Source organism: Poromitra crassiceps (genome assembly GCF_964638095.1).
Source record: "Poromitra crassiceps genome assembly, chromosome: 1".
Classification (NCBI taxonomy): Eukaryota; Metazoa; Chordata; class Actinopteri; order Beryciformes; family Melamphaidae; genus Poromitra; species Poromitra crassiceps.
The window spans coordinates 33874674-33887109 of NC_139623.1; the positions used below are offsets into that span (position 1 = coordinate 33874674).

A 12436-nucleotide genomic window follows, 5' to 3' on the forward strand; every position below is an offset into this window, starting at 1 on the left:
TCATTTGTGCCAGATCCACACACCAAGCATCAGTTGAAAGACATGCTTATTGTTTTTTTGTTTTGTTTTTTTGCTTGTTTTCCTGCACTTGGCTTGGACTACTACAGAGCTAATACTTTAATGAAATTATTTCAAACTGCTGCTAGCCGCCCTGAATTGCACTATAGTTACTCCATAACTTTTTTTGGAGTTCACTAGAAAAGGCTAAATCCATCATTGAGTGGGGTTACGACCAACAAGAGGGTAATTATTGTCGCTATCTCCCTATCTTTATGACACTAACACTATGCTATGGGAAGCACTGTAAAACCACCCAGTTCAACCTTTACACCTTTTAGTGGCAGTCTTTCAGTGTGTGAAGAAGAGATAATCACACACAGCCTACTGTCATCTTTGACCCCAGGTCACGCCTTGCACTCTGTTCTTCACAGACTCTCTCATTCTCGTTGGTATGCGCTCAGAAATATTTAACGCTACAATTAAGAAATTAAGCTGGTTTTAGCTATAAAATCTCAAACAAACATGCTTTGAACAGAGTCAGTCTGTAATTCATTTTCAATGGATTAGCTTCAGGTGAAATTGCACACAGAAAAGAGCCTTGGTTCTCTGCTCTGTGGCTTTGGGGGAGTGTTGTTCATGTTCCAGAAAGTATTGAACTCTTTTAGAGATAATAGGACGATCACATGTGAGATTATGTGAGATGTCCCTTCATATTTTGTAGGCTGCTGCCTTGCCAGGGAAAAGTAGACGATGTGAGAACTGTACGTAGCGCTTATGACACTGTCTGTATTGTAACAAGTATTTTGATCATTATACCGTGTATACTGTAGTTTCAGGTTGCTCGCTTTTCTTCTCTCCCTTGATTTCTCCATCTTCTCTTTCACTTGGTGACTCCCTCCCTCCCTCCCTCCTCCTGCATACACTTTTGTGTGATCACTGGTCAACACAGTCTCTGTAATGAGGATGAAAATATATTATGACAGGCAAGATTCTATTGTGTGTCACAGGTACTTAAGAGACAGGACAGGAAGGGTGAAGGTTACTGACTGGATCCTCAAACAGCTTGCACTCCTGCTTGGCCGTCTTTTGAGCCTTAACTCTCCATCAGTGTAGTGTTGTCAGTGAATAAGAGGAGGCACACATCAGTGTAGTGTTGTCAGTGAATAAGAGGAGGCACACATCAGTGTAGTGTTGTCAGTGAATAAGAGGAGGCACACATCAGTGTAGTGTTGTCAGTGAATAAGAGGAGGCACACATCAGTGTAGTGTTGTCAGTGAATAAGAGGAGGCACACATCAGTGTAGTGTTGTCAGTGAATAAGAGGAGGCACACACTGGCCTATAACACAATCTCTCTTTTGTCTGTGAGACCTGAGCCAACCTGGGACAAATGTCATTTCTTTTCTTTTTTTCCATCTCTTTCCTGTTCACTGGCGAGTTGTTTTGCTGGGACGTCCCACGTGAAAGGGTGAATGATTGATGAACATGCCTTGGGACAGTGATGTCTCCTGCATTGTTGACCTTACATAACAGGCCTCCGCAGGGGTTACAGGGCATGAATGTGACTGCATGGTCCTGTCCCACATGAGTCCGCCTGCTGGCCGGGGTGGGTGTACGGTACGCCCATTACACATACTGTAATATAGCACTATCACATGTGAAGGGTTTATGGCATATAATCACATAAATTGACTTATGAATCATAAGAATCGTTATCTTTCAACAGTGTTTGCCACAGGATTTAGTGAGACTGTGGTGGGTGGACCTCGGACCGTATAGGCCGAATCACCGAGACGTTGCGTTAACAACAACAGGTACTTCTGGGTAGACACCACACACACACACACACACACACACACACACACACACACACCTGCCCATTGAATTTGAATTGTGGAGATATCACAAACTTGTTTATCATTTATTTCTGTTGTCATTTTCAGCCGTAATAGACCCTTCTCACAGGGGCCATTTTGTGTGGAGAAGGCAGGGTAAACACAGGTGCAACAAAACACTAATGAGGGTTTCAAACTTCCATGATGGTTGCCTACCTGGACGTTATTGTACACAACATTGTGATTCGGTCTATTGGGGTCCAGGCGCATGCTCCCCCGGAAGAAAGTGTTCTACATTTTAAAGTTAAGTGCATCAATCTAGAGCACTTTGACAGCAAAATTAACAAATGAGACTATGGCGGGCCACCATAGTCTAGGTAGGCCTAATTAAATGGAAACACTTATCAAGGCTTTCTTGTTAATTGTAAGCATTGATATACTCCATCAAGAATACAGCTCTGCCTGTGTGCGCGTGTAGGCCAGTCTTTCATAATTAGACAGCAACAGAACCAAATGAAAGTGACTGAAAGAGGTGAGATTTTGTAAGTTTGTATTGGTTTGAATTTTGTTAACATTAACGTTGGCCAAATTGGTCATTTATTCGCAGTGCTTTTTAAAATGGTCTTAAAAAGTATGTCATTTAACTGGCTGAAACCTGCATAGACGCAGTTTTCATGTGGATTGCATTGATTTAAGCTATGTGTGGAGTGAACTGTCCTGTGTTTACTGCTGGAAACACATTTTCAGGCCTGGTTGCCTGTCCGTGGGACAACATTCCATAGTGACATTGCTGCAGGCATTACCAGTATGCTAGTGCCAACTCCCACCCGCCCCCACACACACACACACACACACACACACACACACACCCGCCCACACACACACACACACACACACACACACACACACACACACAGATTCACAGCCTGAGACTTCCTGTAGTTGGATCTGGATCACAGTCAGTATCTGCTGCTCACACTCCAGCTGCACTCTGAGCTAATTCACTCCCTGTCACAAATGACTGGCCGGCTTCCCCTTTACGTTAACCTCCTCCCTGAGCCAAGAGACGGCTCTTTCTAGCCCCCCACCTGCCCGCGGCCCCTCCCCTGCGCTTCCTTCCGCCCCACACCTGGCTTCATGCCAATCTCTCCGGGGAAATCAGGCAAGCTTGGATCAAAGTGCGGCAGTTCAAATACAAGGCTGTACTGCCATTGAGCAGATGGCTGAGCTTCACATCTAAGGTGGTGGACTGGAGGAGATGGTTTGCCTTTCTGGTTTCAGGGTCAGTGTGGTTACAGCAGAGTGTCAAGCGTTTTGACAGCTTTCTTCAGGTAATGCCTTCTCTTCTCTGTGGATAATCCAGGTTAAACAGCTTAGAGGAGGAGCGGGGACATCTGGACACTGTCACTTCAACATTCAAGATGCTTATTGTCACTCCGGTTGTACACTCGTGGGAAATTCTTCAGCTGAGAGGTTCCATAACACATACTACAATTTAAGACAAGGTGCAAAAAAGCAAAAGTGCACAACCACAAGATAAAGAAAGACAATGGGAAAGACCCTATACAGAAAAGAGAATGCCAGAAACACACACACACACAGCAACATTTCATGCAGCTGACATCAGAAATGATCCTAAGTGTATCTTCTGTGGGGGAGGAGACCACACATCCAAGAACTGTACAGAACTGGCAGTGCAAGGTGTTACGATGGCAATGAATGAAGGTGCAAGAGGTAGCAGTGCAGTTGTATATGGTTATGCATATATTGCACTCAGTCAAATATGACATTCAGTGCAGGTTAGGGTGTGTTCGCTTCCGCTTTTTATACCACTATCTGTAAATAGTACATCCAAGTCTCAGACACTTAACAGAAACTCCCACATCATAGCCACTGTGATCCATGCTGACTCAATTTACAATTAGCATAAGGCATTTAGCAGATGCTATTATCCAGAGGAGCTAAAGTGCAGCAGTGAGATAAGTGAACGTTGAGTATGTAGCCAGATTGTTCAGAGTGCTATGAAAGCAAAAAGTGATTTAACATTTAGTAAGAAAAGACTATGATGAGAGTAACAACTTCTCCACCGCTACCTTTTTGATTTTCATTCTGGTTGCCAGTGCCAAGGCATATCACTTTTTTCAAATGCCATTCATGTGCAGAAGGCATGGCATGTGAAAATACTTCCTGACAAGATTCCTTCGACAAAGCTGCCATGAAGAAGATAACTTATTTAGTTTCCTACAGTATTGGGACAGCTGACAAGATGGTGTAGCAAACATCAGTTTCCGGGTCACGAAGGAAGGGAAGTAGTGAGGTAGTGAAGCATGGACATTTTTCTAGGGTTATGCGATGCCACTAGAGCTAGCTAGCCAGCTAGTTTGTGAACACTGGGGGCGTGTCTATCATCGGACCACGCCCCTTACTTAAAACGCAATGTCTTGTTGAACGTCGGTGCAAAATGGTGATTCTACAACAGCATGAGTGAATACTGGATTCTGATTGGCTAGCAACAGTGGTAAATAGGCCAACAATCTACAGTTCGGCTCCAACCGCAGTATCACTCCGCTCCCTGATGAATGAAGAACACCTGTGCTGACTCCGCCCACTGTTAGCCTGTCAGTCTACAAATCTCTAACAAGGAAATGTCCGATTTCGTAGTAACGTTTGATTTACTGGGTGGATTGAGTTTTGAGCAGTGGTTAGATGAAGATGAAGGTGAAGTGAACAAAGAACGACATGGTGAAATTGGGGAGAGAGAACTGGCTGAGCTTGAGTTGTCACGGAGTGAACCTGGGACTGTCAAACAAACAAATTGGGCAATGCGATGTTTCCAGACCTGGTGTGCTCAAAAGAATCTTGCACCTGACTTCAAGAACAACAGCAAGGAAGAATTCAACCTGGTTGTGTATGGAACTATATTCTGTGGCGGAAGGATAAATGTATTCTGAAACCAGTAATGATTGTAAATAAATGAATTGAATGTTACAATTGTGTATTTTTTATATTATGTGGTAGCTATTCGCCTCGTGCCACAACCCTGTACCAGTGGTAAATGTGGCCACAACCCCCTTCCTCTCGTGGTAAATTTCTTAAGTCTAAAGAAGGCCTTCCTCATTGATTCCGAGCAACTGACACCAAAACCTGAAGTTTACTGTTCAACAACTGACACCAAAACCTGAAGTTTACTGTTCATCAACTGACACCAAAACCTGAAGGTTACTGTTGATCAACTGACACCAAAACCTGAAGGTTGCTGTTGATCAACTGACACCAAACCCTGAAGTTTACTGTTCAACAACTGACACCAAAACCTGAAGATTACTGTTCATGTTTTACATCACTGACATTTTCCATTATATCTGTGCTGAAGAAATGTCACGTTGTCTCCATTTAGCCAGTTATCTGCAGTAATAAGAAATATACACCAAAAACATAATGAACCCAGAAACGTAAGGTACCATGACTACTATAGGTTGAGGCGATGTCTCGTCATCGACGCTGGGTTAGCTGGCTCAGCCTGGCTGGAGGGGTGGTCAGGGTGGGGTAAATCCCCCGTTCTATTCATTCAGCAAAGTTAGAATTTAGCTGATAGCCCAGCCCAGGCAGACACGATCAGGGATTCAACCACCGCAGTAAACGCACATCTGAATAGACGTCTTGTGTTCTGCTCTAGAACCCCCAAAACTGTAGTTAGAGCCGCAGCACCTTCCTTTGGTGAGTCAGCCCATTGAGAAATATGGACGGTTTTACCCCACTCACGCACCAGCCATAACATTTTGTGGGCATTCCCAGACACGCCGACTGTCTCTATAGCTCTTTTTTTAATATATATATTTTTTCCCTTATTTCCACCCATTTTCTCCCCACATGTACTTGGCCAATTCCCCCTGCTGTCCCGGTCGTTGCTCCACCCCCTCTGCCGATCAGGGGAGAGCCGTAGACTACCACATGCTTCCTCCGATACATGTGCAGTCACCAGCCGCTTCTCTTCTCAGTTACAAGGAGTTTTGCCGGCAGGACGTAGCACGTGGGAGGGTCACGCTACTCCCCCCGGAACAGCCCGACCGACCGACCAGAGGCCCAGATGAGGCACTAGTGCAGCGACCAGGATACATACCTCACAAGCTTCCCACCCGCAGACACATCCAATTGTGCCTGTATGCACGCCGACCAAGCCGGAGGGAACACGGGGGCTCAAACCTGCATCCCTCGTGTTGGTAGGCAGGGAATCTATCTACTGCTGCACTACCCATGCCCAACAATAGCTTTAACACTGCGAAAGTTTTTAGTGTGGATTTTTCCTTTTAATGAGTCTATGCAGTCCAGTTGCTAAATGTTGGATCCCTTTGGCTGGAGAGAGGCTCACTCCGTGTCCCACAGTCCTGTGCAGCATCTCTGCCTGCCAGCGGCAAGGCTGCTGCTACCAACCCACCTCCCACCTCCCCGCCTGACCCTCCCCGCATGGCTGCCATCCAGAGCCAGACACCATGTGATTGATGCAGCTGTGCCTCGCAGGGGGATCTGTGTCGAGTCGCCCGGCGGTCCTGGACATCAAAACCACGGTCCTGGCCGGCATCAAACGCCACCGCCACTGGCCTTCCTGTTTGCCTGCCCTGCAGCAGGCTCAGCTCAGTCACATCCCAAAGGCAGAGGCCTTCCACAGGGGCTGAGCTCACATCCACAGCCAGGATCATGGTGTGAGCTGCTATGTGAGGATGTTCCCAATAAATGTGTTTTGATCAGTTTAAACAACCTGCTCTGACTGGTTACCTCTGGCCCTCCTCTGATGCAATATTGGTTTTATGGTTGCATGTGCTCACAGCTTCCTCAGCGGATGAGTGGGTGGGGTGACTGTGGTGCTCTGAGTTAGTCACAGCAGTGATTCTCAACCTTCTTCATACCAAGGACCCCTAATTTAATCCACATTAGAGCCACAGACCCTTGATGAGATTTTGTGTCTCAGACCCAAATCTGAGAATATTTTTACTGTCAGATAATGATTTTGTCCAGAATCCCATGACAATCTGTATTGTATGTAGAGAGATAACAGTGAACCTACGATCAAAACAGTCATTCTTCTACATTTTCTAAGCTTGAAATGATGAAATAATGGTGAATTTTAACGATTCATAAATTTGATAGCGACCACCTGGAACCCCCTCAAGCCCCCCTGGTGGTCCCTGGACCTAGGGCCATATGATTTCCGCAAAACGGAGAAAATGGACGGAATCATGGAATTTGGTAATAACATTGGAATCAACTGTAAAACATGGAATATTGCAGAATTTTCCATAATTTGGCTGAAATTTATTAAAGTACGCCTAATTATCAAAATAAGAAGTAGATCTAATTATCATAGTAACCTAAATCATTTCATAATTGTAAAATAGCCCTAGAGAAATTATTACGTTTTCGATTGGGGTGTAAAACTGTAACTCATATCTAATTTAATGCCTGTTTAACTGGGACTGTAAATTCATGTAAATTCACTGCTTATTTAATGCCTATTTAACTTAGACTGTAAATGTCATGTACATTCAATGTAAACTCATATTTAACTCCCGACTGTAAATTCACTGCCTATTTAACGCCTATTTAACTATCATGTGAATTCAACGTAAATTCATATTTATTATCCACGGAACACTTCTCCACTCATGTACATATTGTATACCGTATATATTTACTCGATTTGATTGCACTTGCAACGCTGTGATTGTCTTTAGCTAGCTTTCCTACTTCTTATCTCTGTATATTGTTCTGACCGCTATGCTGCATACAGACACGAAGACAAATTCCTCGTATGTAACTTGCATACTGTGGCAATAAAAAAGATTCAGATTTTGAGAGGGGGGTCGGTCTTGCGTGGGACCCCTAATGCACCTTACAACTTAGTTTTCACCTTGATAAACATGTCGAAGAAGCTGTCTGAGAGAACCAAGTCATCAAAAAAAGAAAAAATATCACTCCTAACACCTCAATTAAAATTAAAATGGAAAAAACGGAATTTGGGGAAAAATAAAACGCGTTTCATATCTACATGGACCCCACATTGAGAATCCACTGCAAGTTAATCTGTTGGAGCTCTTGATAACAGTCAACAGAGCTTCTTGATAACAGTCAACTATCAGAAAGAGAAAGTCTCATGAAGCTTGTGTTTGTCGTCCTGTAAGAAACATGCAGCCACATTTGCTCCAGTCACACTCACAGTGGAGGTTTTGTGTTGTATTTTCAGAAGCTGGCAGCCGAGTGTCAGAGCGCAGGCTACAGTGGCACGCTGATCCCCTACAAGTGTGACCTGTCCAACGAGGAGGACATCCTGTCCATGTTCTCAGCCATCAAGACGCTGCACCAGGGGGTGGACGTGTGCATCAACAACGCCGGCCTGGCCCACGACGAGCCCCTGCTCAGCGGCAAGACGGAGGGCTGGAGGAACATGATCGATGTGGGTGGATCACACACATGCAATATTGTAACTGCTCATGCAGAAAAACGTTTGAGAGATTCTATGTATTCAAAGAGCAGTTTAAGGGATGGGAACAATTAGTCCTTTAAATTACTAGCCATGGAAGAGCTGATATTTGTCAGAGAAAATCAAGCAAAATCCATCAATTTGCCACTTGCTCTCACTTTTCCCAATTTGACACCAAATTAATTTACTTTGCTAATTTGTCACAAAGTTTCTCCTCTTTCCTATTGTAATGTCATTCTGCAAGCATATAAGCATAGTAACTTTACATTAAAAGAACAGTGCCATTCATGAAAACTCTGATGAACTAATTTATATTAACAAATATTGGAAAACGAAACGCCTGTCGAGACTTGATGGAAAAAGCAGGTAGGCCACATTTGGCTGTAGGGGTTTGGTGCGTCTCTACAGTATCCTTAGCCTGCTTAGCTCACTAGTTTCAAATTGGCACAAAAACCTGAAACTGGTCGAAATTCCCACTCAAAACACAGACCCAAAGGGAGGAGCTGAAATGGCTGCCCAGGGTGAGTGGAAGGCTTGTGTTTGCCGAGCACGTGTTGTCAGGACTGAGAGCTAATGCAGCTCATACAGGCATACAAATGTGTGGACACATGCGCCCGTGCACCTGCACACGCACACTGACACACATGCACCTGTGCACCTACACACGCACACTGACACACATGCGCCTGTGCACCTCCACACACAACAAACACAGATACCCTCCCACTCACAGAGGCTGCTTCATTGGTTCTGAGCAGTAGCCCTAGCCCAGCACAGAGGCCCCAGGTTGTGAAAGGCAGCACTCTTTCCGTTGTGGGGACTTTTCTTTACAGTTTGATTCATTGAGCTTTTGACCATTGAAGACCCCTTCCTCAAAAGGCCCTGCCTCCAGAGTCCCCCTCCTCAAAAGGCCCTGCCTCCAGAGTCCAGCATTTGTAACACTTGCCCATCTGTTGTCATGGCAGCCCACATGAATGTGTACGGCAGTGTATTTTTAGCCTGTGTAATCTGCACACTGACCTTGTTTAGTCACCTCCCCCCAATCTTGCCACCACTTCAGCTTTAACCTGCCATCTCTCAATGTCAGTGTGGGAGCAGCTCAGAGGAGCAGCAGGTTAACATGGACTGACAGTGACATGTCAGTGTGGGAGCAGCTCAGAGGAGCAGCAGGTTAACATGGACTGACAGTGACATGTCAGTGTGGGAGCAGCTCAGAGGAGCAGCAGGTTAACATGGACTGACAGTGACATGTCAGTGTGGGAGCAGCTCAGAGGAGCAGCAGGTTCACATGGACTGACAGTGACATGTCAGTGTGGGAGCAGCTCAGAGGAGCAGCAGGTTCACATGGACTGACAGTGACATGTCAGTGTGGGAGCAGCTCAGAGGAGCAGCAGGTTCACATGGACTGACACAGTGACATGTCAGTGTGGGAGCAGCTCAGAGGAGCAGCAGGTTCACATGGACTGACAGTGACATGTCAGTGTGGGAGCAGCTCAGAGGAGCAGCAGGTTCACATGGACTGACAGTGACATGTCAGTGTGGGAGCAGCTCAGAGGAGCAGCAGGTTCACATGGACTGACACAGTGACCCAGTCAATATCAATATTGAATACTGAATTAATACCGCTCCATCTTGTGCCGTGTTGGGCAAGTTACTCAGGAAGTGGAATAAGTTACATAATAAGATTACTTACTTATTACTAACCTATGTTGATGAAGGATGGCTCATGACCGAAAGAACAAGATCGCGGATATAAGCGACCGAAATGGGTTTTCTCTGGAGGGTGGCTGGCATCTCCCTTAGGGTTAAGGTGAGAACCTCAGTCATCTGTGAGGGACTAGAGGGAGTAGAGCCGCTGCTCGTTCATGGAGGAAGGAGCCAGTTGAGGTGGTTCGGGCATCTGGTAAGGGTGCCACCTGGTCGCCTCCCTAGGGAGGTGTTCGCAGGAACGTCCAGCTGGGAGGAGACCATGGGGCAGACCCAGGGCTACGTGGAGAGATGATCTCCACGCTGGCCTGGGAACGCCTCGGGATCCCCCAGTCAGAAATGTATGTCCCTACCTAGGGTAGGACAAAACTAGAACGTCTGCACCGCGGATATATGCCTCGGCCAACAAGAGCGACAGACATCCATCCAATTCTCCACACTCTGGCAGGAACTCTAGTTCATTCACTTCCATTATGCTGTCATCTCCTCGTATACAGGACTACCACAGCATCTAAAAAACAAATTGCAAACGGCGCAAAACAAACTGATTTGAGTCATCTTAAAGGTCCACCCACATACTCATCTAGCCCCTGCACATACTCATCTAGCCCCTGCACATTTTAAACTGCTTCATTGGTTAACCGTGGAAAAGCGATCTATTTATTAGCTTTTAAAATGGTTAAAAGTCTGGTGCCAAAGTACCTCATGAATGACTTCTCATTGGTAGGTGATTCTCAGTTATTTTACTAGAGGCAGCACAACCGATTTTGTACCGATCCGTTTTAAAAGCCTGATGGGCAAAAACACATTTATGTACATTGCAGCAATGCAGTGGAATAATTTACCCATGTATATTAAACTGTGTACTTCCTTGGATTCGTTTAAAGTAAACGCCTTAAAGAAATGGCTGCAGAATGGTAATTGACGTACACTGTAGCTGCTGCGTTGATCTCTTTGTTTTTATGTTGACTGTATTGTGTTGTCGCTGTCTCTTTGTTTGTTGATGTGTTTTGTAACTTTTTATTTTTGTAATGCGTCTGGTCTTTTAATGTACCATGAGGACCACAATGGAAATAAGCCTTTAGTTTTCATCCTCGGTGATTCTTTCATTTAAAATGTCTCTTGTATGTCAGTGTATTGGAAAAGATGTGCCTTTTTTAATCACCAAATAAAACCATACCATGCCTCAAACATCGACTTGGACTCGAGGATGAAGTGATTAGATTTTGGTGGTCAAAGGTCAAAGTTCAAGGTCACTGTGACCTCATGAACGCCATTCCCAAGTTCGTTAATGCAATATCTCAGGAACGGCTTGACGGAATTTCTTCCAATTTGGCTCAAACGTCAACTTGGACGCAAGGATGAACTGATTAGATTTTGGTGATCAAAGGTCAAGGTCACTGTGACCTCTCGAACGCCATTTTCAAGATCATTAACGCGATATCTCAGGAATGCCTTGATGGAATTTCTTCAAATTTGCCTCAAACGTCCACTTGATTGACTGTGACCTCACAAACCCCATTTTCAAGCTTGTTAACGCGATATCTCAAAAACGCCTTGACGGAATTTCATCTAATTTGCCTCAAACGTCCACTTGGACTCAAGGATGAACTGATTACATTTTGGTGGTCAAAGGTCAAGGTCACTGTGACCTCACGAATGCCATTTACAAGCTCGGTAAGGTCATATCTCAGTGACACCTTGATGAAATATTTTCACATTTGGCTCAAACGTCAAAGTCTGGACAGACATGCATGTCAACTGCTCACTTGTTGGCGGAGGCATATATCCGTGGTGCGGTCGTTCTAGTTTTCACTGATAAGCTCCAAATGAGGTTGTTCCGTATAAATTAGCCTGCTCTTCTTTTCCTTACTTTATATATAGTATTGACTGCTTTTTTAAATGCACTTCCCCTACAGGTGAATGTCCTAGCCCTGTCTATCTGCACCCGTGAGGCCTACAAATCAATGAAAGAGAGGAATGTGGATGATGGCCACATCATCAATATTAACAGGTAGGTTGTGCAAGAGTCCTCCAAACACAAGGCCTAAAGTATAGATCAAGCTGTAAATAAATCTACCAGTCTGCTCAAGATGGGAAAATCAATCAGACCTGGTTTTAATCTGTTGTGACAGTCAGGCGTTGAGTAAAGGAAATATTGAGCAAGCTTGCTGTTTCCCAAGTAAGCAGGTAGACAGTAAAAATAATCTCTCCCCTCCCCTTTCTAACCCCCCCCCCCCCCCCCCCCCCCCCCTCTCACCTTGCTTCTGTTGTAGTATGGGTGGGCACAGAATGGTACCAAGTGCTGACGAGCACTTCTACTGTGCCACTAAATATGCTGTGACTGCGCTAACCGAAGGGCTAAGGCAAGAACTACGAGAAGCAAAAACGCACATCAGAGCCACAGTAAGTTTTCACCAT

General features: G+C 45.0%; 1 protein-coding gene across 1 annotated transcript in view; it reads left to right on the forward strand.

Moving 5' to 3' along the window:
* Nucleotides 1-12436, forward strand: part of dhrs11a (dehydrogenase/reductase 11a) — a 32317-nt gene that overhangs the window by 19059 nt on the left and 822 nt on the right. Inside the window, exons 2-4 of the mRNA XM_083637395.1 lie at nucleotides 8072-8281; nucleotides 11935-12029; nucleotides 12292-12421. Of these exons, the coding sequence (XP_083493521.1) occupies nucleotides 8072-8281; nucleotides 11935-12029; nucleotides 12292-12421 (435 nt within the window). The remainder of the gene's footprint in view (nucleotides 1-8071; nucleotides 8282-11934; nucleotides 12030-12291; nucleotides 12422-12436) is intronic.